Source organism: Syngnathus floridae, chromosome 20 (assembly GCF_059516105.1).
Source record: "Syngnathus floridae isolate MCC-2025c chromosome 20, RoL_Sflo_1.0, whole genome shotgun sequence".
Taxonomy (NCBI): Eukaryota; Metazoa; Chordata; class Actinopteri; order Syngnathiformes; family Syngnathidae; genus Syngnathus; species Syngnathus floridae.
This window is the reverse complement of record NC_142432.1, coordinates 3154187-3179584: the sequence shown is the minus strand read 5'-3', so window position 1 is coordinate 3179584 and position 25398 is coordinate 3154187. Positions and strand designations below refer to the sequence as shown.

Genomic DNA, 25398 nt, shown 5'->3' with positions numbered 1-25398 from the left:
ATAAGGGGGACCGTCACGCAATCCACCAACCCCCCAAAAAACCTACATTTAACTAAAGAACATGGATGATAATGTTTTGTCTGAATGATGCACTTTATTTGGTCATGTCAGTGTTGTTTTTAATGAATATATTCAATATTCTCACCCTAAGTGCTGCTAATAAAATACAGGAGATTTGAAATTGGAGCAGTTTTGTTAAATTAATTGCCAATGTTTTTGCAAAGATATTGAAATAGTGCATTCCAATCATTTTTTCCCCCATTTAATTTTAAGTTAAATGGTTTAGCAATATATTTTGGAACATATGCAGTATTCCCATTTTTATCCGTCAGTTCTAAAGACTGATTTAATCTATTGTCTGTTTATTTTGAATATCTGCATTTAAAAATTTTAAATAACAATTATGAGAGTCAAATTATTAGGAAGTAATTTTGATGAATATTTTAGGCTTTAATAAGTAGGAAGAATGCTTTAGACAAGTTATATGCTTTAGATTAGTGATATGCTTTAGACTAGATATAATTTGATTGGTTTGGAGGGTTCTGGAGGGACGTGCACGGGCGTGGGAGCAATTAAGGCAATTGTTTTTTTTTGGCCTTGGCCGTATCCGGTGCCTTCGACGGTGTTTGGTGTTGGGATTTTGCCATATTGTGTGAACCTTATTGTGTGTTGTCTTGAGATGACACTACGACGCGCACATCGAGCAGCGTTTGGCGAGCGTGGACAGGAATTAACCAAGGCAAAGCGTGAAAGAAAACAAGAAACTCAACTTGTACGTGAGTACACCGAAATAATGACGGAAATGCATTGGATAAAGTGGTTCGAGTAATGAACCCCATAAATTAATTTGCGACTATAACCAACTATGTATTGCATTTGATTGAATGCTCCAGTATTCGGATTTTACAGCATATTTATTTTGTATTGCATAATAATAATAATAATAATAATAATAATAATGGCATGTAAACAAAAATAAATGAAAAAAAAACATGCATCCTTATAATATATCAATGATTTGGTGGGTCTTTATACCTGAAGGAGTGACGACAGGTTACTTCAGGACAGACGCCCAATTGGCAAACAAAAGCTGCCGTCTAGTGGACAAGGTTGCACATTGCAACTAGCTCAAATTAGGTTGTAAAATTTCTGGAATTTCCAAGTTTCAAAATACCAGCATGAGTAAGATATCACTGGAGTGTATTTTTTTTTATTATAAAAAGTATTGTGATTATTATAAACACACACACAAAATGTTTATTGCAGTTTGCCCATCACAAAACAGCATAATTTAGATGAGAAAACAAGTGTTTAAAAAAAATTGCAAACAAAAATCTTGTCAGTCTTAATCCTGAGGCTGTAATCACAAAAATATAAAAAAAGTTCTTGCACAATAATGCAAGGTTATTCGAACTTCAGTGTCTTCAGGTTCACTTTTGGTTTGTAATGTACGATAAGCTGCACCAAGATGAAGCAATTAACAATCAGAAAGAGCAGCCCGGCGAGCCAGATGAACAAAAAGGCGTTGTGGCCCTCAAATTCCAGAAAGTAAGCTGGGACCAACCATACACCCTGATGATGAGAAAATATTCAAAACAGTTACTCACAGGACATATTGTATTCAACAAACTAATTCATTGTGCTGGTACACTATAAAGTTGAGTAAATATGAAATCATCAAGATAGTCACCTGTCCAGCAAACCAGAGGAACAGAAGTCCCACTCCTTGTTTGAGTGAGAGACTCAAATGAGGGATGACAAGAGGAAGTAAACTCAGGTACCAAAGGAAGTACTAAAAAACACAGCGTAGCCATTCATATTAACGCTTGGTCCCCCCAAAATTAGAGGAAAACACAGGCTTGACTTTGACCTATACACCTGTGATGTGCAGACTTTGTTGAAAGTGACAAAGATGGCCGTGTGGAGGAAACAGCAAAAGGTTAGGTCACGGTGAAAAGCCCATGACGTGACCAACAGGAGAATCAACTGCGGAAGGAATGCCGCCAGGCCAAGCCACTGGCTCCACCTGCTGTCTGCAAAACAAAACAGAGTAATTGCTGCTGCCATCACTTGCCATGTTTTTAATTGTCCAAAACGTTAGGGTTATATGGCTTTCAAATATCATATAGAAGGACATCTGTAAAGATTGAAGTCCTGAAAGTTTACCCATAAGGTGAACTAATTAAATACAGTACCTGCAGTTAGGTAGAGCATGTAGAAGTATGGGGAGAAGTTATGTCGAATATCTCTTCTGGTTAGATGATACAAGTAAGTCTCTTGAAGAAATATCCAACCGTACCTGGAAAAAAAATACTATAAAAATAGAAGACAAGTATATGCAAACTCCCGACAACAATTTGTTGCGCTTACATGTGATAGAAAAGTGCTGTGAGAGCACAAAAAAGACCTCCGGCCACACTAGCGAAACACAACAACTCCCTGTTGAGGAAACTTCTCAAGAAGCCCATGACACTTCTCCCCTTTTTTTGGTCTTCCTCTGAACGAAGAGTCAGAACAATAGGTAGCGCGTAGGTGATGGGATAGATCTTCATATGAACAGACAAGCCGTATAGCAGAGCTGCCCACGTCATACGACGGCCTGTGACACAGAAGGCACAACATTTATTTGTGATTCATCCATCCATTTTCTATTGTGTCACATACTCTCTATACAAAGAAGAGTCCCCAGCACCAGAGCAGTCAGGATGGACTCGGCATTCCCTCGGCTGGAAACGCCCATTGGCAGGGGGTTGAGGAGCCACAGCGAACAAACCCGACGTGCCGTCTGATCATAAAGACCACCAAAATAAGAATCACAGAGGTAACACCTCGGAAACATGAATTTAAACACACCTCTGAGCCAAGCCCTCGTAGGCAAAGGATTTTGTAGATCAGCACCCCGGACAGCACATCACATACGATGAAAAAGAGCTTGCCAAACACCATGTGGATATAAATATTCGGAGTGAGCAGCCAAGCCAGTAGTGGTGTGTATCGATAGGTTGATCGGTTGTACGGCGACTCGCCCTGTGAACACGATTATCATGTAAGAGAAAGAACTGAATGACACAGGGGAATGGAACAATATTGTGCATGTAATAATAGTAGTCTAGTGTAATTATACTGACATTTCCAGCTAAAATTATGTCAGAGGCTAAAGGCTACCTTAGTGGTGAACCTCGCAGCATCCGTGAAAACGTGATAGTCAATATCAGTGTACTTCACTATCATTGTCCTATCGTGGAAATCACCATAAGCGACCAAGGCAAGACGTATAGTGAAAGAAGCCGTGAAGAGAACATGTTTCTCTGTCAGTTTGGATATTAGCCTCTCCATCAATTTGAAACGGAAAGTACCGAATTCTGTATTAGTATACGTTGGCAGCTCCGATATCTAAACAGTTTGATGGTGATGTTGCTGTCATGTTTACATTCGGAAAATAACCCGGAAGTAAAGGAGGATAATAATCCGGAAGTGAATTGGTTCTTTGTGCTTGGAATTCTGCACGATCTTTAGCGCCCCTATGTGTTCAGGAGGGAGATCTCCTGGCACTGTGGCTGGACTGTCCTCAAAGTACAAGTACGACAGAAATATTTGTTATGGGGAGGGAGGGGCGACTTTTAAGTAAATGACAACGGCATGGAATTTGTGTTTTGAATCACACTTTTATTGCATACATAAAAGAATATTCTCTATAGATAATAGACTCGCTGAGCAGTTAATGTTGTCTTTGGTTCTCATTGCAGACTGTACTGTAATCGGTATTACACAGATGCTGAACTATGTCGTTATTGTCTGGTTGCATAAAATAAATTGAGTGATCAGGTTCCTAACACTGTAGTAAGGTTGAATTTAAAACATGCATGTTATACAGAATAAAGTACAGTATAAGGAGGCACCGGAACAGTATGTAAGAATCACCCATGTATGAGGGAATGCTTCCAGAGCAAGTGGGAGTAACAATAAATGCAAAAGCATCCCAGAATTACATAGGAGCCGATTATAAAAAGAAAAAAAAAACACAATTGGGGATTCTTGCAGTGGTGCCAAATGCTCACACAGGTGAGCAGTATCGTCCAGCAAAAAGAACACTCTTGGATGCGTTATGCCGAATGAAGAAAAGGAAGGGGTGGTCAGCAATGAATCTGGGTGCTATTGGAGCACAGCGCAACATCATGATGGCAGCAGTGGCTGCGGCAGCCTCGGTTCCTTCCTCGTTCACCTCTACAAAAGCCTTGTGGACGACTTTTGACAATACCAGGTCATTGGCTGGTGACATGCCTGAAAAGAGAAGTTACATTAGAAATTCAAATAGTTTATGTTTTGAATAAGACCATAAGAATCTCATAGGCCTACCAGAAAAGTCACTTCTTCCCATGTCGAAGGCATCCACCATTCCCATGCTCATCAAGACATTCTTCATGTCATAGTTCTCCTCCATCTTGAATCGAGGCAGGCCAACCTGGACCTCAACTTCATCCATCATATCTGGACGGGTCCATTCCACAAAGTTCTCATAAGTCAGATTCTTCTCTATCTGTGATGAAAAGGAAATCAAATTTAAATTGGCCTGTCACTAAGCAGACAGTGTTGTGTATTTGTGCGCATCTTACCTTCGTCAAACCAGTAGAATCATCTTCTATGTCAACGGGTAGAAAGATGAGCATGCTGAGCTCCTGCCCCATGTAAGGCATCTCCAAGATCTGCATAACACAAATTTCTTCAGTTGCCACAAAGATAGTAGAAAATATCTGTGTTGTTTTAGGGTGGAAAAAGTACCTGGCACTTGATATCAGGAATGAAGGCGAGAGGGAATTTGGATTTCTGGTTCATCATCTTCACTGGTTTGGTTAGGTTCTAAAAATAACAGCAGGAGTAATCAATCACTTGCCCTTTCTTGTAGTTACCATGTAGAAATTGTACTTTCTCCTTACATACTAACTGGACACATTTTTTTATGAAGATTTTCATAAAACTGAATAACTTTTAATGAATTGTATTGTTATTTAAATATAAACGCTGTAACTAAATATTAGATACGTTTTGCTGGACTATCCCTTTTTTTCGCTCATAAGACACCACCCTAGTTGGGACAAGTTCAAACAAGCAAAGTTTACCCTCATCTGTGAATCATTTGTCAGTGACATCAGAATAAATGGGTGGTTGGTCCACATAGGTGTGCCCTCAATTAAGCAATGTGAAATTTTACACGTTTGAACCCGATACTTTGTGCAGTTGCAACTTGCGATGTGTTTGTGTGTGTGTGTGTGTAGGAGTAGGAGACAGATGTTTTTTTTTTTTTTTTTTTTTTTTAAACAAAAGGGTGGAGGTGTAACAGAGGAAACCAGGAAGGAAAAGAAAACATTCTAGCTCACAGCTTCTCACTTCTAGTTTCCATTGTTTTGCTGAATGGAAGCAATGGCTGAATGGCTCCGTGGAATTTGCGGTGTTACCTTGCTGAGCCAAAATTGAGAGTCGTGTGTTGAAGTCTCCTGAAATTTTTTGGCCCAGTTGCCTTTAAAGTAGATGGCATTGACCAGCACCAGCCTACTCAGGCTGTCCAACACACCCTTGGCCAGTACGTCCTTAATTTTACCTGGTTAACAGAAGTGCAATGAGAAACAAGGGCCATAAAGTGACAGTGTGTTTTATTTTTTTGAAGGGGGGAAAAAAATGAGGAGTAGGAAACTTTCTGTGCATGTGTGTGGTGACCGCACCTTGTGTTTTCTTCTCCACCCATTGGTTGATGTTGAGCCGGGCCACCTCATGGTTGCGGATGAAGTCGACAGACTCCAGCTCTGCATTGTAGTGCTTCCTTGTGTCAGCTAAAAAACCCTGAAAGCATCAATAACCATTTTTTGGTAGTTTAGGTAAAAGTGTAACTTTGTAAATGTTTCAAGAGGCTACACAACACAAACCTCAACAAACTGGTACGACTGTTCCCCGTACAGTCTGTTGGCAACACTGAGGGCGTACAGTGCATCTGGTCGGTTCAGTTCTGCCAGTAGTATGCCAAAGCTGGCGTGAACATCATCCTGGGCCCTGGTTTGCAGACACTATGGAGCGATAGGGCGATAGGTCAGACGGTTGTATGATTTTTGACTTAATTATTGTGCACCTGCATTCACCTGGAAATAATAAAATTGGTAGAGATTGAGAGATAGAAAACCTTGACACATGCAATGCCACCACCGAGTTGTTATTTTTGTTATTTAAGCTTGCAGTTACATATTAAAATGTCTGAACTCCTGTTCCCATGCCAGTTATATAGAGCTGAAGAATACTGCCCAGAGGAGTTGGCATGAATTTGACTCACCTTCCTTCTTTTGTCATGACTGAAAACCCTCGTAAAAAGTATCCTCATGTTTTTTTTGTGTATGGTGCATTGTTAAATTCCAGGAATGGTTGTCCTATCAAAATGTAGTTCTAAGTAGCCACACCAAGAAGAAACCATAAAAGAAAAAGATAGCGCCTCACCACTTCCCATTACGCAACACCACTGGGTGTGTAGCCCCTCACAGGTCAAAGTTTCAGCATGCAACAACTGAAGTTGCTCATTTATGTTCTCCTGAGATGGAATTAGTGTATCCACATCTCGATGGACTCACCCCTGCTTCAACCAACACCACCCAGGCCAGCTGTTAGTAAAGTGTTGCACATGCTTCCAATATTCTAATGTTACCACCTTTGGTAGAAAAGTGGTCTGGATTTGTTGCTGCATTTGCATTTGCATTAGCTGTGGCGCTGCCTTTCGCTCAGTCAGACCGAGAACCTGGAAGGGTTTGCAAGTGGTTATTGTTCATTGATTCAAGATGTGTGCAGTGTGTGTAGATATACGTGTTCAGTTACTGCATATCAAAACCTATATGGAGACACACACTTTGCCCCTCTGCCCTTGCAATTCAGTTGCTGTCAGCAACTTAACATCAGACATAAAATACAATGGATCGATCCAGCTCTGACTTATCAGGGTGCGGTTTCAGTTTGGCAATCCACTGGGTGTTTGCAGAATCATGTTTCACATACATTCCAACTACTTCTATTGAATAAACCTGTTGGTTTAAGGGCAGGGCCAAGCTGCACACTGACACAAGTAAAAAAATGACATCAGGAAATGAGGAACTTTAGTAATGCAATTCTAATGCAACAAAAAACGAGAGCAAAAAAACAAATTATTTCATTATTCATAAATAACAGTGTGTGTATGCTTGTGTGTGCACGCATCCACTACCTCTGACATCTGTGTGGCGGTGTTGCCCCCTGACCCCAGCATCACCATAGCCAGGGCTGAGGAGATACTAAAAGGGGAAAAGAAGATATTTGCGGTTTTATCATTATCGCCGAGTTTTGCCAGCAATTCCAGAGAGAAGGTGGTATTGGCCTTGGATAGCGGGGTAGATGATGCCATGTCTGGAAAAAACAAAAAAAGAGCAAAAAATAAGCTATTATGGATCCATGTTTGGCATACAGTTGTAATTAGCTGTTAAACACTTGTCTACACTCAAGACAGTCACCTCAGATAAACTTTACAGATAGCACACAATCATTTCATCTGTAGCAGAATACAGCTCTTGCGGCGGGGAAAGTTACAAGACCGGTATTGCAAGATTTGAACAATTAAACAAAGCAAAAATAAAAGAAATTTAAAATCAAGGATAGACTTTGGAGCAAATGTTGCATGTTGTGCTTGTTCTATAATCATACAAAAGTTTACAGAATATTAAACAATTTATTTGCATCACTTAGATTTGATTGCATGGTAATTTTTAGCATAAACGCTGGTTTCCTACTTTTCCCAGTGCATACATTAAGTACACTATATCTTATTTTAGATGTCTTGTTGAAAATCATGTAAACTCCCTGGATAAAATCTATTCTGCAGAACGGTACTGTATATTCATAATAGAATAGTTGCGGTTAATAAAGTACAAATTCGTTCAAAAGTGAATGAAATACTTACTGACAGACGTGTTTCCTCAGAAAGTGAGTAAACGTAAAGACGGAGTTTGTCAAGTGTTTATATATATTTTTTTACACTGACACGCCCAAAACCGAAAAACAGCTTCCGCATTGATGACGTAATTACACGGAAGCCGAAGGGGGGACAATTACCAGCACATCGTTATATTAAACTTTACACTTTAAACTTTTCGTTATATTAAACACTCCTTTCTTACTTTAATAATCAAAGTAAGAAGGGAGTGTTGTTTAAGAATGTAATTGTGGTATGACCTACTTGGTCTGGTGCTCAGCAACAAACCTAATTAAAAATAAAAAAACTTAAATTAATTGATTATATTTGTGAAGGTTAAAATTACTATTAAATTTTATTATTATTGTTGTCGTTGCTGTTTTATGGATGTGTCAATATTATTTTAAGCCACTATTTCTGATTCATTTCTAAAAGGACTATATGGAAAAAAGATGTCAAAGACGATAAAGAAGTCATATGTACATAAAATGTAGTATATTTGGATTAATGTAATGTATAAACCCCAAATGTAGGTTGATTACCATGTGCTGTTCTAATTTAGAATTATTGAATTGCATGTGAAATGTTGCATATGCCCTTTTAATGCAGAAAAAAACTCAGAAAACACACAAGATGGTTAAAGCTTCACAATATTTATTGAACTTCTCTTGTTATGATGCCTTTACGACGGCAAAACATAAAACCGTTAGGAAAAAAAATCTCAGCGACACGTCCCACCTTGTGACTAATAAATGAATAACACAATCAGCACTATTGGTTCCCGTTTACATGCGTACATACAATATACCAGTACTTGCTTCTTCCCCAAATATGTAGATACGTAGCTTCTTAATTCATCCTGAGGTGAGCTTGCAGAAATACACAGTGCAAGCTCACTCAGGGGAGGTGTATTGACCAGCAAACAGAATGGTCTTGGAGGGGTTATGTCGGATGAAGAAGAGGAAGGGATGGTCAGCGATGAATACTTTGGGGACTTTAGGTGGACCTAGTGAGGTGGTTACCATAACAATGACAGCAGTGGCTGCAGCAGCTTCGGTACCCTCCTCATTTACTTCCACAAAAGCCTTATGGATAACTGCTGACACTGCCAAGTCAGCGGCAGAAGACATGCCTAAAACAAAAGAAATGTAATAAGAATTATTTCTGTTTGTGCTACAGTAGAATTTCGTTGGAATTGTTCTTTGACGACAGATTGCTTGAAGGCAAAAAGGACTGGCAGTAATACTTGTCTGGTGAGTTCAAGAAAAGATGTGTCAGACATGATTCATGCACTACTTACCTGACAAGTCGCTTTTATCCTCGTCGAAAGCATCCACCATGCCCATGCTTTTAAGAACTTTATTTAAATCGTAAGTGACCTCCAGCTTGAATCGAGGTAGTCCGACCTGGACGTCTTCAAAAACCATATTGCCTGTCCACCTCATCATATTATCATAGGTCAGTTGCCCCAACAGCTATCAAGGTGACAATTATCAAAACAAATAACTCATTTGTAAATATTGTGCTTTTTTTTTTTTTCAATGACGAAATATGCAATGTGTTTTACCTTCTCCAAGCCTGTTGTGTTGTCCTCTATTTCATTGGGCAGGAAGATGAGCATGCTTACATCTTCCCCTTCATAAGGCATCTCTAGCACCTGTCCAAAAGTATTCAAATTTTATTTTTAAAAAAACACACAAGATATAATTATTCTCAAACTTGATTAAGGTACAGGTAGCCTATTCAATTTTAATTGATTTAATCAATGTTGGTAGGGAAGCAAAATATCAATCATTAAAAGTTGTTTTACTACCTGGCAGTTTAACTCTGGGATGGCGCCGAAGTTGAATTTGTCATTCTGATACATCATCATCACTTGCTTAGTGGCATTCTAAGGGTGAAATTATAAAAGTGAAAATAAAGACAAGAAAACAGCACATCTGGTACTTCGTAGTCTAGTCTTAACAATTTCTACCCCAACAATTGTTAATAATTCAGACTCCACACAGAAAGGCTAGAATTTAATTCAATTATGGTTGGATGGCTGTTGATAAATTTTGCATGTGTCCAGTAAAATTCGGTAAACATATTCATGTTCTTCATTGTTGTAAAAAAATAATACCTTGTTTATTCTAAACGGCGCTTCAAGAGTTGAGTCTTTGTTGAATTCATGGTTCCATTTGCCTTTAAAATAGATGGCGTTGACCAACACCAACTTGGTGCTGGATTTGAGCTCCTTTATCAGGTTCTTAATTTTACCTGGTGAATAATTTAATATTAGGGATATGAGATCTACATGCAGATTATGATGGCATTATAATAGTGTGATGTATGAGCATAACATCAACAAAATATAAATAAGAGACAAATGAAAGCATTGCACCTTGTGTTTTGTCTTCCACCCAACTGTTAATGATGATCTTAGACCCATCTGCATTAAACTTGAAATCTACACTCTCCAGCTCAGCTTCGTAGTACTTTCTGCTTTCTTCAAGGAACCCCTGGGAAGTACGATAACGTGAACATTGACATAAAACAATCAAATTGTCATAGTAACAATATTTTATCGTGCCAACGGTCTTTCTCCGCTTCCATGTGTGCTTACTGTCAAAGAAGTTGAAATGAGGCAGTCAATTAAGACCATAAAAGGCTACAACTGAAGCAGAATGATGAATTTGATCGAAAGCAGAAATTCTCAGGATTATATTTATCAATATTTATTTGAAGCAATTTGCTTTGTGTCAATTAGAGACAGCAAATGTTGCAACTAAATGTTTTTTTTGCACCATTATATCTAATTAATACTAATAACTAGATGCACATACCTGCTCAAAGGTGAAAGTTTGCTCCCCATACAGCTTGTTGGCAAGGCTGAGGGCATAGCCAGTATTTGTCTTGTTGAATTCGGTCAAAAGTTTCTGAAAGTGTGCGTGGACGTCATCCTCAGCTTCGACGGGTCCCAGAACCTATCAACAAATGAAGGAATATGTCTGAAATGCTGTAAAACTTATTGAAGTCTGTATTATATAGTGAGATTGTTGTGTAACGGCATTAATGTAGTCTTCTAATCAGATGTATAAATTTTGGCCACCAGGGGTCAGTAAAGTACAGCTATACAGACATTTCCAGTTTCTCAGCTACTTAAGTGGATTTTGTTTTCCTATGTTTTGTGTGATGTGAAAAAATTGAAAATTTTAATTGGTGAAAGGATAACAGGAAATCAACTCAAAATTTTGATTAAATGATCAGTTATTGGCATCTACCTAGCCAGCCAGTTTTACTTCCTTGTAGCTTTTTGCACCTTTTTCAGGTAAGTTGGCAGCTTGCTGACAGTTTTTATCTGCGTCTGCTGTCGCGTCCTGAGTTGCATTTGCATTGGAGACTGGCTCGTCTGTTGTTGATTTTCCTCCGTCGGTTGCGTTGTCTTACTGAAGCGGAGGACCTATAAGCAGAATCAGTCTTAGACAGTCACAAGAAAATGGAAGTGAACCCAAATAGATGATTTGATTTTCTGAAATCCAAATTATAGATGAGCTGTTTACAATACAAACAAGTATACATGCATAGTACATATTGCTTCTTCACATCAAGCAAAGTCAGATGATGTGGCTCGGGCATCTTTTGGGACCCCTTCCATTTGGTGTGACTTCACCCAAGAGGAAGTGAATTTTGTCAAGGTTGACATTGGTTGCATGACCTTTTCTGAAACTTTGTGTTCAACTCTAGTTGTTAATACTGGGCAGTAAATACAGGATCTTGATAACTTTATTTAGATTGTTTTAGAATCACAAACTGCACATAATGGAGTTCCTAACTTGATTCCGCACCACTTATTTTTTCCTGTTGCAATATAATACAGACACTGATTTGGTATGTATCCAGTTTTGCTGATATGATGGACTGTTGCATTGCTCAAATTACAGCGCATTTGTGTGCTTCATACCTCTGACATTTGCCTGGCTGTGTCAGCCTTAGCCCCCAGCAAGACCATGGCCAGAGCTGAGGAGATGCTGAAGGGGGAGAAGAAGTCGTTCGCCTTCGTGTCATCCTCACCGAGCTTTTGAAACAAAGCCAAGGCGAACATCGCATTGGCTTTGCTTGGAGGGTTTGTCAATGCCATTTCGTCTGATGAGAAGATAAGAAAGATCAACACTAAACCTTCTATCATCTATGCAATCAAAATATGTTATACAATATGTTAAACTATATTTGTAAATAACATCCATTTTTACATCTATATTTTTATAAGGATGATATGCTGTACTTACAGAGTGTGCCTCAAGACTGCAAGTCCTCAAGGAAAACTTGTTGTGGCAAATGCTATTTTATACTATTATACGCGTTGCACAATTGCCACACCCAAAAACGTTCTCTTACTTTCAGACACAACTGATTCACACCCTTCAGTGGAATGGGTTAGTCTATTCCAATGCCCAACCCTGTTTCTCCAAAAATCTAACACGCAGGAAAGGTTAAACTAACAAGTAGAAATAACTCTGATATGTAAATGTCAGTCAAAGAACATATGCAAAAAACAATTACTAATAGCAAATGCACAGTGCTGAATAAGACGGACGTTCAGTAAAGCTTGCAGAGCTTCAAGGTGACTTTTTATTTTGTCTTCTTCAAAATAAGTAAATGTATATATGAATCAAATTTTATTAAGAGACAAGAAAATAATATTTACCGCTGTGTCAGATGGACTAGCCATTGCTTAATAGGAAAATAATTGTCAGTTCCATTGAGAGATGTTCTTGTTATTAAAAAAAAAAAAATACAAACATGCATTATAAACTGCCTAATGTTATTTATAATAATCATTACTCACTTAAAACCAAATCTATATGTTAATATTGTTGGAGAACTCGGGTATATTTTTTGTTTAAAATATCTATTTTGTGACACCTTTCCTGGAACTTCTCTGACACACCTACTATTATAGTTTCATCAAATTCATTTTGTGGGTTTTGCCTATTGCCAACAGGTTTTGCAGCAATGGCTTTGGAGTGTGAGAAAAAAAAAAGTCCTCAAAGACCTGGCCATATAAAAACAGGTGACATCAGCGTTATGGTTGACATCAGAGAGATGGTCATAACTGTAAAATCCTAAATATATCATTAAATGAGGGTCCCTGCATTCCATTATTGGTGATCTTTACCTCATACTGATGAATAATTTTGAAGTCAGAAGTTCAAAACCAGTGTTATTTTAAACATAACATGTGCAGATATTATCATTTTTAAAGTCTGTTTGAAATAAGAGCGACATTTATGACGTAGCTGGATTTACGCCATTTACGTGATTATAGCACCCTCATGTGGTTGTAGTGAGGCACTGCAGTTGTGGACTGATATTCAAGCTTGCTAACATGATACAGAGAAGCAGATGACTATGCGATTTGAAATGGACAAACAGCAACAAGACAATCAAGCGTGCAATTAAGGAGGGGAGCATTACCTACCTTGCGGTATGTCAGACATTTACAAATAATGCATGGATAGATGTCCAGTAGCATCCACACATCATATGCTATCTTACTAGCTAATGTGGTATTGTAATGTATCTACAACTCTTAGTCTATTTCGAAAATACTCCTGAATGACAACAGTAAGGGTTGTTGATTGTGCATTAGAATAAACTTACTTGCATCCTTTATTTTTTGCACAAATCGACTGGCGATCGTTAGCTTGCAACGTTAACAGATGTTGATTACTTATCACTGACTGTCATTGTTACTTATCACTTAAGAGTACACGTAGATTTAAAATGGCAGCAGATAAACAAGGCATCAATAAAGTCAGTACTCCGTAAAGTTATTTGGGGTGTCCTGTCCAGGTAACTGCTGCAAAATGTCTTTTTCCACTAAAAGTATTTCCATATTTGGACTATTAGTATGCATTTAAAATGAACTAATAAAGCACTGATAGCATGCATTTGCTATGCACAGGTAGTTTTGATGAGTATCAACATGCTCACCATTAGTTTTGCCTCACTAGTCCTGGAAAAAGTTCTGAATTGAATAAATGCTCCAATGAAATGGGTTTTTCAGGAGTGCTCTTCATTTGATTCTGCTCTTATGCTTTCATCATGTTCCTATATTTGTGCCATCTACAATCAGGAACTAGATGTATGAAGCAGCTGGGTTACATTTATTCCGGTATGAAAAAGTACATGGGAAGCATGTGTGTGGGAATCTATGACACCTGACAACGTTTGGCCTGGCCATGCAATTGTAAAAACAAATACAACCTGAACTGTTTTGAAAATCCTAAATTGATTTAACACATAAATGTTCATTTTGTATAACAATTATTTCAAATATTTAGCAACGGACTGCTTATAGGACTTGCACATAGCCGTATGAAGTTTCTCATTTTGCACACTCATTGTGTGATATATTTATTTATGTACATATAACATATTTTGTCACGCTTTGTCCAGGTTGCTGAACATCATCAGTCTGCTGACTCGGCGTTGTTAATCTGCACCACAGAAGGAAGTCATCACGTTGGGACGGCAGTGACGGTCAGTCGCAGAGGAATGGCGTCGCCGTTTGTGCCTGTCCCAGTACCCTTGGACAGAGTCTCATCAAGTGGTAGTAGCAAGCTAAGAAGGCCACCTCGAGCTTCTTCGCTAGGAAGCGTTTCCAGCAATTCTTCATCCCCAGTCACCACTTCAGCTGTGGGCGAGCATGGAAAAAGACACGGAAGTTCCCAGCGTCAGTCCCGTTGCACGGACAGAAGCAGTCGAAGCCAGACGCCGCCGCCTCTTGGGAGTCCCGTCATGCAGACGAGAGAAAATGGGACTCTTGAGCCCTCGGTGGGGTATTCAAGTTGCCCCCGCTCTATTTCGGCTCCAATAGGAAGCCAGCAAGATGGAGGAGACGAAAGGCCAATCACCCCAACAGTTCTTGGATACGAAGTCATGGAGGAAAGGGCAAAGTTTACGGTACAGATTATCAAAATTAACATATCATTGAAGGACAAGGACAAGAACATCCTCACAGTCAAAAAAAATAACACAATCACTATTAAAATGTATTGCAGTCATTTTTTTCGGATTATATTTCTTGTTTACACTAAGACTGTAAAAGCAGTTTATTTTGTAGTAGAATAAACTGACAAAATTAAATGTAAATAATTATGATTTAGTTACTGGTTTGGTCTGTTACAGAATGTCTCATTTTGAATAAATGCAACAGAAATCAGACAATATTTACTGTTGATAGGCTGAGAATTTTGATTTTTACATTTACAAATTTGTGTGTGTTGTGATGTAGGTTTACAAAGTCCTGGTGAGGAAAACCACGGACGAGAGCTGGGTTGTTTTCAGGAGGTACGCTGACTTTTCCAGACTCAACGACAAGGTGCGTTGCCAGTGCATGATTTATTTATACATGGGAGGGAAATAATAGCCAAGCCAAGCTGGAGTTTGCAAGGCGGTATCCCCTCAAGGGATTGCAATGCAATTAGGCCTTTTGTTTTCTCTTTTTGTTTTGTTTTGGATCACACACTGGGAATGGTTACAGCTACACAAAGCCAGCCACTATTCCCAAACAGTTTGTTCACAACTCAGCAATCTGCAACAAATGGGATTCTCCCTGCTTTTTTCCACAGAAAAAAAAAAAAAGTCCGTGAATGTGCTGTTTATCTGTTTTGTAAAGTAATGTAAAAATTGTCATTTGTCACTGTAATTGAAATGTACGGCGAGCTGGTCCTCATTAGCATTGCAGTTCCCTGATGTGTGGCTGGCGCCATTTCACACTGTGCTCACTATGGTCGTCTTCTTAAACAAATACACTTTGATACCCAAATCTAAAAGGGAGCACACTACGCCCCGGAACATACACTGAATAATTAAAGTCGAGATCAGAAAAACAAAACATCCATAACCGATCACCAGACCGGCAAGAAGATGGAGCAATAAATCTATTTGAACACTTTATTTACTATATATGCTATAAAACCTCAGATTATTTACTTATTTGTTTTATATATTTATATAAAATATAGTGTCAGTGAAATGTATTTATTTGTTAAAATTTGACATGATATACATGCTTATTCTTGATAGAGTATTTATTTGCTTTATTCTTGATAGAGTATTTATTTGCTGTTTACCTGAATATTTCAAACAAGATCATTTTAGAGCACTCATTTTAATACCATGTTACCACATTGTATTTTATTTTGATTATTGATTGATTTCTTTCTTTTTTTTTTAATTTCCTCTCCGAATGTGGACTATTTCATCATAATGCGTCTGTTTCTGTATGTTCTCTGCTGTAGTTGAAAGAGACCTTTCCGGGTTTTCGACTTGCGCTGCCTCCTAAAAGGTGGTTTAAGGACAACTATGACAGCGACTTCCTGGAAGATAGACAGTTAGGACTTCAGGCCTTTTTGCAAAACTTAGTTGCACACAAAGACATTGCCAACTGGTATGTGACACAACCGTTCTGTTGCAACATCTTGTTTTTGGAAAGTGATATTTTCTATGCTATGCCACTGTTTCTGTTTGACAGCCAATCCGTGAGAGAGTTTTTATGTCTGGATGAGCCGCCAGGGCCCTTCGATAGTTTGGAGGAGAGCCGGGTAAGTCTTGACGATTGATTTTGAGAGCCCCGCTTCTGACCAGGTGTCATCCCTGACGCCGTTTTAAGGTTAACCCGGTCAACTCAGAAAAACAGGATGAGCAATCCCATGTGAATCAGAGGACTCAGGGCAGATATAAAAATGGTGTTGGCTTGGAGCAAAAACAATTGTTATCATGATTGGCTCATCTGGGTAACTTGCTCGGAGGCATCCCGTGGCACACCAAGTACCAAACCATTGTGCCCTTCAAGCTTCCGGGACTCGCTCCCCCCCTCCTTATTGCCTGTCATGGATATTATGATGGGCTATTTGAAAACATAGCAGTACTTTAATATGGAGGGAAAATGCCCAAAATCCCACATGGCAGCTGGGAGCATAGTTCACTGTAAATGTAGCTTAAGATCTGGTGCTGCTCTGTTGCAGCCACATGTTGTAGGGCAAATTGTGTAACCGCCGAGTACGTTTAGTGTTTTGAACAGCACACAAACATCAAAGCGAAAAGATTACAATAACAAATGATTGTTGCTATGCTCAGTGCTCGAGACTGGGACCAATTTGGGCGCTCAACTGCCTTATTGTGCGTGTGTGGTTTTTTTGAGATGTGTGTGCTGTAGTCACTAGGGATAAGACCAAAACTTCCTTCCAGGAGCCAGTGCAGGAGAAGCAACGAATGAAATCAGGCCATGGCGCTTCGAGATGTCTACCAAAGCTGATGTTGACGCAAAGCGGGATCAAATTCCACTCAAATATCAACACCCACTCAGATAATTTGTTCTTTAGAAATTATTCTCCTTCCCGGTTTTCATAGGTTTTTAAAAAAAAAAACGTGGTGTCTAGAATTACAGAATTTCTCAACACCAAACCATCAAAATCGAACAAATGCGACCAAACAAAACGTGTTTTCACTTTTTCCCTCCAATTTTTTTTTTTCCGAATGAAATTCCATCTCATGCTCACCCTGCAATTGTTTGACTCATGTTTATTGCATCCACAAAGGCTTTCTGCGAAACTCTAGAAGAAAGCAACTACCGTCTTCAGAAAGAACTGCTGGAGAAGCAAAAAGAGATCGCCACGCTCAAGAGGCGCCTTCAGGAGAAAGAACAGGCCATCCTGCTGATGGAAAAGCAAATCAAGTCAGTACACATTCACACGAGTCATCTTTCAAATTTCATTTAAGTTACAGTATTGATATGACAAGATCAAACACCGTCGTCATCATAATAAAGAAAATTACGAACAATGAAAAATCAACACTTTCCCATCGCTCCCATATGACGGATTAACATAATCGGTCTCGCTTTGTGTGGTGTGCCAGTGGTGAATGTGCGACCTCACTGTCTCCGTGCGGTCTGTCAGCGCAAGGCAGCGATAGCAGCGCCGACGCAGATGTGGAATCCTCTGCCGCCGAGGCCGATCAAGATATGCCGAACGGAGCCGGGTAAAGAAACACAACACATGAAAAACAGCTCGTGAAATCTGTCAGCGTGGCCAAGGCAAGCAAATGCAAACGCGCATACAAAAGAATTTTATTTTCAGTAATGAGCCAAATCCATAGCTTCACTTTCCAACAGCATTTTTTTTTATTTGTTTTTGTGCACATTAGCCAAAAATAGATTCAAAAAATGATATCACCTGTCTTCATAGGCAAACTCACCTCATGACACATCGCATTCTATTTTAGTCTTACTTTAAAATAGCGTTTGTGACATCAGGTCCGTTGCGTGTATTCTAATTCCAGGCAGATATTAATAATCATGCTGTTGATTATAAAACCATCAAAGCTTTTGGTTTTAAGCAAAGAGTACAGTGAAGAAATGATTCAATTTGTGGTCTCGGGAAATCTATTGTGCCTGTTGAAGATATATCTCTTCCCTAATTTTCCTCACAAGTTAAAACGAACAATGATAAAAACAAGTAAACAAACCGCTTTGCCAATTTGTCTCTCATGAGAATTGGGACATCTGTGCAACAAAGTGCAAAATATGGATTAGTCTCACAGCACTTTTTTTTTTTTCTAAACATAAATATATCGTACTTATTTTCTGCAGATACAATCTTTGTTTTCTGATATGATCTCTACCATCCTTTCTGCTCTTTACAATCGCATTCTACAGTCATGAGGCCCCAATCTGAGACCCGAGTCCAGAACATGTGAGGTACTAAATATAGCTGTTCCGCAGGGTACCCCCTGTGGGCTTCTGTTTTTTTTTTTTTCCCCCTCTCTCGACATTAACATGCATCCCACTCTTTGCTACTGTCACCATTTTGTGTATTCAGGGTGGCAAATGTTAGTGATTCGTAATGATGATGCAAAATGATCCTGATAACAGGACAGCATCAACATCTCGTTGGGGTCAAATCACTTTCAGTTCACCAGTGCCTCATATATATCTATTTTTTTTTTTTTTTTGAACAATCGAACGATTCATCGGTTAAATTTTTGACATTGAGTCCGACTAATTTGAAAATGATTTGATTCCAATTGTGGTTGAACTTTTTACACTGTGTGCTTCTTTGGCTGTTGGCACACGCCTTCCTTCCATCACGTCTGACTAACACATGATCATCTTCACATGGCGGCCCGATGTGAGGTCTGTAAGCTTTGGCATTCTTCTTTCTGCTTTTTCACCCCATCCGATGTTGTGAAGATTCCGGAACGCCTATAGAATATGTTGATGTTGGCTTGTGATGAAGATGTCTTCCTCTTGTGGAATTCAATGGCAGTCCTGTTGGCGGAATGTGATTTGCTCTATTTGAAAGAGTTTAATGTCACGTTCATCCATGCTTTTACTCTCCAGTGGCACTTGTGAGGTCCATCTGGGGCGATCGTCTGCCTGTTGGTGCGGACCGTCGTCGCTCGGCGCCTCTCCTCCAATCATCCAGGTTGTCCAGCTCGACCAACACGAGATGGATAATTAAAAACACTGGTCTTCCTTCTTCTCGTCTTGGTTGCACACCATATGACTCAAGCCATGTGCATCAGCAGGTCCACTTTTTTATTTCCATACTTCAATCAAATGTTCTTTAATTCTTCTTTGCCTTAAGGGCAGGTTTGGTTCCATGTACACTTTTGTGCTGAAGCTCAGATTAGGTTATTCCTTTGCAATATTTGGAAGAGAACTTCTGGTTCTGCCACAGCTTGCTTCTATTTTTCTCATATGGTTTCCATGTGATGGGTTATGGGATCTCACGTCTGATACTCAGATAAGAAATTCTAAAGGCTGTCTAACGTTCAAGAACAACAATGTCTGGAACCACTTGAGTTAAACACCTTTTCCGTGACCCTCTCCATTGCCTACTTTATAATTAATCCATCCTGCTGACTGAAAGCCAAAGTTTGGCTTCCTGACCAAAAAAAAAAAATTATCTTGAGGATGTTCATAGCAATTATGTCACTTTATAAATAAACTTGAATCGTTGCATCAGTTTAAGAAAACCCCCGCAAGGGTGAACTGGACACCTAGTTTGCTTATAGACTTCTGTTGACCTGCCAAGTATAGAAATGAGTAGATTAAACTAATTATGTTTTTTACTCTTCTCAATGGGAAAGTCACCCCCCAAATTTTCTTTGCAGTAATATGTTCCGTGAGTTCAACTAGTCAATTAATGTTTTGTTTGTAGAATTTGAATTAAACAGACAAAATCCACCTGTTTTTATCCATCTCAGTAGGCGGCCAGTTTGCCACTTGCTGTCGACTAAAAATGACATCACACCAACTCTGATATCATTTTCAGTCGACAGCAAGTGACAAAATGGTCAAACCCTGAACAGGGTAAAAACGGATGAATTGTGCTGCTTAACTCTTTTTCCACAAATGCAATATTAATCAGAATGCCGAATGGCGACACGTGCAAAATATTGGGAAGGAAATTTGGGGTAGACTTCCCCTTTAAGAATCACGTTGTACATACCATCATGCTCTTGGTAAAATTTGTGGTAAACCAAGTAATGCAAGGGAACACATCACAAGAAGGTCATGAACTAAAAACAAAAGTTGTGGTATATAGTTTTGAGAAATTCACTGCGAATAAGTACAAGATTGCTCTACTCATGTCTGCCGCGCGCCATGATTTCACACACTCTCAAATGTTAAGTGCAAAAAAAAAAAAATTTACAACACGTTACCTCCCTTGACAATGTGTGCAACGGAACTGGCGGAGTATAGCCGCAAGGTCTGCTAGCATTTTGCGGGTAAATATGAAAGATCGTGATAACGACCGTAACTTTAATAATTCTTAGTTGTTGACAATAGCTGTAAAACTGTTTCTTAAACTTAAGATTGCTGAAAGCCATATTTTTTTGAGCGCAGAATGGATCTTTAAAAGGAATGTGTGATGACCAGCTGTTGTTTTGTGGTAAGTGACACTGCAAGATAGGCCTTGGAATCAGTGGTGGGAAGCACTTTACGGAAAAACAATTACATTTAATAGTCATCATAATAATAGCTTTTTAGTACCACGTTTTGATTTGAGATAGAGAAATGCCTTTTCCTGTCATTCATCTCAATAAGGATTATTTGGTTGTCAGTCCGGGTTTTATTTGCTTACGTGTATAAAAGTTAAGTGCCTTTAACATCTCATAATATTTACATTTGGTGGCCTGTTGTAGCTTTGTATATAAAATGTGTTACTTTATATCAAACCACCATATGCTATTAAAGGAAATAATGTTTCAAATGATACACCTGTTTTTATTAATATTGTGTATGCTAATAGACAGGCTGAGCAATATAATATGCCGTCATAGCATTAGTTTTCAAATCGGATAACAAAATGAGTTCCTAATCTATATAAGCAAACTGGGATTTAAAACAAATATGATCTACATATACAATAAACAATACACAGATTTATCTGTTTCCCAAAATCCCGACCAATACATTTATTTGACTGCTTTGACAATTAAATTTTATTATGATAACAATCCCTATGGGAAAATACTTTAACAAGAGGTCATGTTTTTATAGACTTATTCTGTATTTGCCCAGGCTTGCTGCCAAAGAATGTTCAGCAGAAGGTCATCTTGTTCATACATTTTTTTTTTTTTTAATGTCCAGGAAACGGTAAAACTGAAAATGCAATGTGATGGTGTCTACTGGAGGCTATAAAACTGACATGACAAGTTAACACAAATTTATTAGCGTGGCAAAGAATTTATAAGTAATGATTTTGAAATTAAATAATGTTGTTTTAACAGGACACTCTTTTAACATTCTCACTAATAATCCATAACATTGTTTTAACAAAGTAGCAAAAAATACAGTTGATTACATTACAGCAGATTTACTGGCATATGAATTCCCAACTGTGACAAGAAAAGACTAGAAAATGCCTCCTTTAATACAAATGGAATTTTGGGTCAGTGGTAGTGAGGGGTGCGGAAGGAAGGTTTTGACATTTACAGTCGATATAAATCCGTAAGACAGATGCCCCTTCGTAAATGGGGGTGGGTCTGGTTGTGAATTTTTTTTCTGGTATTCTAAAGGGGGCTGAGGGAGGTGCCCTGCGGCACGCCTCTGTGCAATCAGCAAATTCCATTAAGAGGTAGGTACATTTGTAAGTACTGTATGTGTAGGTTCCCTGTAGATTATTTCAGTTTTTCGTCCAATTCAGAATTTATTCGTTAATGCAAGACATGAACAGAATTTATAAATTATATTTTAATATTTTCATACGAGCGCCAATATCCTAAATATAAACAGGCAACCAAGGATGTGCGTGGTGCATTTCCAGACTTTTTTTTTGTTTGCGTCACAGCGTCTATCCAGACAGCCTGAGGGAATGTCGACCCCCAATGTGAATGAAGTCAAGACTTCTCTCCTGAAGGGCTTCAACGAGATATTAACAGCCTAATTGCTTCTGCATGTGATCAGCGTTACCGTCTGTCACGACTAATAAAGTTACATGATGTCTTGCTTTTTTGTAGAAACTTATTATGATAGCCTCAAAATCAATTGACTGGCTCATGTTTGATTTCAGAGATGCGTCTGCTGCTACGCTCTTTAAAACATCAAACAGCGTCCCTTTGCCTGAGGACTTTGTGTTTCTCCAGGAACCAGCGACGGCTAATGCAACAGACTACTTCAATTATGGCTGCAGAGAAAAGAAAAATATAGTCATATAGTTGTCTGTTTATTCACATAGTCGTGAAAGCGTTTCTTTCTGGAATGATGTAAACATCTGTTTGTTTGATCATTTACAGTACGAATAATGTAAACATCTGACATTTGATACACACGTTCAGATAGCGCTGTGCTCTTTCACATATAGACATAATGTAAACATATGTCAGGCCAGACCCATAAGGTCGTATAGCAAACATCAATCTCACAACAGGGGGTTCCTTCTAGTCTTCTCTTCTTTGTTGCTCTTCCAGTATTGGTCCATACCCGCAGAACGAAACTGTCATCCTCACAGATGGAGAATTATTATTTCCATTGAAACATTCAGTAGTTCTTTTAATGTTTTTTTGTTTTTTTAATTTTTGTGAAAGCCTTGTCGGACAATTTTAATTAATGGCAGGAAAACCACATTTTCTATAGCCAGATTGAGGTTCAACTTTGCAGTCAACGGATATGAGTTCCATAAATTTTCTAGAGGCCTTGGTAACCCTTTTAGTCCCCCCTCCCCGTCATTTAAAACCAAATATTGCTAAATTTCAGCTTTTGTTAGTTCTCCCCGGCACATTGCGTTCTCATGCTTGTTCTCTTGTTTGTCACGTTCTCTCAAAGCTTTCTTCAGAAAGCTGGGCAGCTTTAGACAGCAATAAATGTTTTTCAAAACACAAAATGAGAATTATACATGTATTTAAAGCGACCGCATAGCGACCTGAATGCTAATATACTGTCTGTAGGATATTCGGAATGATTGAGTCATTTAAGTTTGAGGTCTTGGGATGAATATACTTAGTATAATATCCCCAACCAGAATGTTGACAGTCTACCATGTTTTTTACCAAGACAAAATAATTTGGGTGGACTTGTGGTCCTGGACTTGTGGTCCTGGACTTGTGGTCGACCCGCACCACAACATTTTTATGTAAATGGTTGATATTACGTACATTTTTTCCAGGTTTTCTAACCCTTAATAAAATGAATTCCATAATTTCCAGCAAAAGAGCATGAATTGAGCTCTAATATCTGCTACAAATTTTAAACCATGCAAAATTTGGATTGTGCATCATAAAAAGCATAATTCACCATCAAACAATGGGCTTAAGTCATTTGGGATGTGGTGCCTAAAAATATGATTCGCATTTGTCACTGAATCTTTACAACACGAATGGACCGCGATATTTTTCCATCTGGGTTAGCAATTTCGTTAAAAATATACTACTAAAAAATGACGGGGGTCACTCACAGCTGTACTTTATCGCCAGTTATGAAATTAGTTGCGTCAACAAAACCAACTCGAATTTCTCGTTAGTCTCATGAGAGGGGATTTCTAAATTGTAATTTGACAAATATACTGGAAACGTTTTTTAGCTATGACTGATAGAGCAAGAGTGATTGGGGAATTTGGTGATCATATTTTTATTCTATTTTCTCCCATTGACTTTGCAAAATAAACAAGTCTATAAAATTTAATAGTGTTTTGCTGTGTTTGCCCTTCTTAGGTGGTCAGTTGACTTTTAGCGTGAGAAAGTATATTATGGTAAGGTATAATTGAGTCATAACTTTATGGAACGCTTGGAATTTAATATTTAGATATAGTAAAGTCATGGACTCCCAGTTTTGCCACAATTTATTCTTATAACCGTAAAGCCAATTTCTTTATTTTGCTGTTGAACATTTTAGATTTAATATGAGACAAGCGCTTGAAATTTCAGCATTTATTCTCATGTATTCTCATTTGATATGTTTATTTTTTTTAAATAACACCAGTCCTGGAAAATTTTTGACACAACTAGCAGATGGAAATGAGACATATTTTTCATTCTTTTTAAATGTTGTCATTTTAAATCGGAAGGTCATAATCATTACCACATTTCTAGATTTCGGAGAGAAATACACAAAATGTATTTTTATTTTCTATTAGGCAGACACAGACGATCAGATTCAATTGACGTGTAAATAAATACTGGGTGTGAATAACAACTGACAAGCGAAAACAAATAAAACAACCGATTCACAGCAGGCCAACATGAAAATTGTCGTGTGAAGTCCAAAATGGCATGCAGTAGGGGAAGGAAAAAAAATAGGCCACAGTCTGTCTGTTTGACGTTGTTGTTTTCTGTTTGGAATATCCGTTTGTTCCTGTTTAATTTGTTACTACGTGTTTTTATTGCTGTCATCTGTAGCTCGACAGTTATTTGATTGTTGCTCTGGTCAAGGCAATTGCTGTATATTAAGTTATTTGTTTTATTTCCATCTTGGATCGGACTTCCTGTTCTGCTATTTTATTGCATTACGTACTCAAATGTATAAATATTTTTTTATGGGGGTCATAAAAATAAGAAGCTCAGCTTCAATTAAATGTACTTACTTACATATACCACAAGGATGAGAACCTTGCTTTAGTAAGCAATCCTTCATTATGAAGGAATTACGGGGCAAGGTCAAGTATGTTACAATAACACAGATACATGCTTTTTGTATATTACCAATTAAAATTGTGCAGCAAAGTAAGAATAATAATAATTGCCCCCCCCCCATTTCATGTGCCCTATTTCATGTGAATTTAGGGAGATATTTTAAAAACTGTCTCCAACCTCAAGTGCAGAGTTAAAAAAAAAAAAAAAAAAAAAGGGAGTTTAAGTTTCATCAACATCAGAAATCACATAATGGTTGGAAATGTTTACACCGTTTAACCTCCCTGAGGGAAATTAATGTTCTC

General features: G+C 38.4%; 4 protein-coding genes across 13 annotated transcripts; 1 reads left to right on the top strand and 3 right to left on the bottom strand.

The window, feature by feature from the left end:
- Positions 1 to 563: 563 nt before the first annotated feature.
- On the top strand, positions 564 to 24149 carry snx16 (sorting nexin 16). Of its 9 annotated transcripts, none has more exons than XM_088363508.1 (9): positions 564 to 772; positions 14414 to 14920; positions 15252 to 15338; positions 16261 to 16409; positions 16494 to 16563; positions 17560 to 17696; positions 17879 to 18001; positions 22049 to 22107; positions 22543 to 24149. In XM_088363508.1, exons 1-9 carry the CDS (start codon positions 680 to 682, stop codon positions 22677 to 22679), a joined length of 1362 nt encoding a protein of 453 aa, XP_088219634.1. In that variant the 5' UTR covers positions 564 to 679; the 3' UTR covers positions 22680 to 24149. The 9 variants fall into 9 exon arrangements, 8 of the variants coding, with proteins under 8 accessions (XP_088219634.1, XP_088219637.1, XP_088219635.1 ...); XM_088363511.1 differs by lacking the exon at positions 22543 to 24149 and adding an exon at positions 22321 to 22414; XR_015854635.1 differs by lacking the exon at positions 22049 to 22107 and adding an exon at positions 22321 to 22462 and having other exon boundaries at positions 565 to 772; positions 22543 to 22651.
- Positions 1195 to 3438, bottom strand: pigm (phosphatidylinositol glycan anchor biosynthesis, class M). The gene is made up of 8 exons (XM_088363516.1): positions 3166 to 3438; positions 2854 to 3027; positions 2665 to 2785; positions 2371 to 2599; positions 2196 to 2299; positions 1879 to 2033; positions 1691 to 1792; positions 1195 to 1572 (listed from the first exon to the last, which is right to left on the bottom strand). Exons 1-8 carry the CDS (start codon positions 3334 to 3336, stop codon positions 1405 to 1407), a joined length of 1224 nt encoding a protein of 407 aa, XP_088219642.1. The 5' UTR covers positions 3337 to 3438; the 3' UTR covers positions 1195 to 1404.
- Positions 3646 to 8101, bottom strand: LOC148380782 (leukocyte elastase inhibitor-like). 2 transcript variants are annotated; one of them, XM_088363688.1, is made up of 10 exons: positions 7961 to 8101; positions 7232 to 7410; positions 6686 to 6772; positions 5919 to 6056; positions 5718 to 5835; positions 5454 to 5596; positions 4780 to 4857; positions 4614 to 4703; positions 4357 to 4537; positions 3646 to 4281 (listed from the first exon to the last, which is right to left on the bottom strand). In XM_088363688.1, exons 2-10 carry the CDS (start codon positions 7406 to 7408, stop codon positions 4055 to 4057), a joined length of 1239 nt encoding a protein of 412 aa, XP_088219814.1. In that variant the 5' UTR covers positions 7409 to 7410; positions 7961 to 8101; the 3' UTR covers positions 3646 to 4054. The 2 variants fall into 2 exon arrangements, with proteins under 2 accessions (XP_088219814.1, XP_088219815.1); XM_088363689.1 differs by lacking the exon at positions 6686 to 6772.
- LOC148380781 (leukocyte elastase inhibitor-like) lies at positions 8610 to 12406 on the bottom strand. Its single transcript, XM_088363686.1, has 10 exons — positions 12241 to 12406; positions 11916 to 12097; positions 11274 to 11414; positions 10798 to 10938; positions 10356 to 10473; positions 10095 to 10231; positions 9786 to 9863; positions 9540 to 9629; positions 9273 to 9447; positions 8610 to 9104 (listed from the first exon to the last, which is right to left on the bottom strand). Exons 2-10 carry the CDS (start codon positions 12090 to 12092, stop codon positions 8866 to 8868), a joined length of 1296 nt encoding a protein of 431 aa, XP_088219812.1. The 5' UTR covers positions 12093 to 12097; positions 12241 to 12406; the 3' UTR covers positions 8610 to 8865.
- Positions 24150 to 25398: the final 1249 nt, after the last annotated feature.

Coding starts and splice junctions, on each gene's coding strand:
- snx16 (XM_088363508.1), top strand. CDS start 680: ATGACACTACGACGCGCACATCGAGCAGCGTTTGGCGAGCGTGGACAG. Junction 15,339..16,260: donor TTTCCAGACTCAACGACAAG/GTGCGTTGCCAG, acceptor TCTCTGCTGTAG/TTGAAAGAGACCTTTCCGGG. Junction 22,108..22,542: donor TCAGCAAATTCCATTAAGAG/GTAGGTACATTT, acceptor GTTTGATTTCAG/AGATGCGTCTGCTGCTACGC.
- pigm (XM_088363516.1), bottom strand. CDS start 3,336: ATGGAGAGGCTAATATCCAAACTGACAGAGAAACATGTTCTCTTCACG. Junction 2,786..2,853: donor TACGAGGGCTTGGCTCAGAG/GTGTGTTTAAAT, acceptor CTTTATGATCAG/ACGGCACGTCGGGTTTGTTC. Junction 2,600..2,664: donor GACTCTTCTTTGTATAGAGA/GTATGTGACACA, acceptor TCTGTGTCACAG/GCCGTCGTATGACGTGGGCA.
- LOC148380782 (XM_088363688.1), bottom strand. CDS start 7,408: ATGGCATCATCTACCCCGCTATCCAAGGCCAATACCACCTTCTCTCTG. Junction 6,773..7,231: donor CCGCCACACAGATGTCAGAG/GTAGTGGATGCG, acceptor AAACCCTTCCAG/GTTCTCGGTCTGACTGAGCG. Junction 5,597..5,717: donor GGTGGAGAAGAAAACACAAG/GTGCGGTCACCA, acceptor TCTGTTAACCAG/GTAAAATTAAGGACGTACTG.
- LOC148380781 (XM_088363686.1), bottom strand. CDS start 12,092: ATGGCATTGACAAACCCTCCAAGCAAAGCCAATGCGATGTTCGCCTTG. Junction 10,474..10,797: donor AAACTTTCACCTTTGAGCAG/GTATGTGCATCT, acceptor CGTACTTCCCAG/GGGTTCCTTGAAGAAAGCAG. Junction 9,864..10,094: donor CGCCGTTTAGAATAAACAAG/GTATTATTTTTT, acceptor TTTCACCCTTAG/AATGCCACTAAGCAAGTGAT.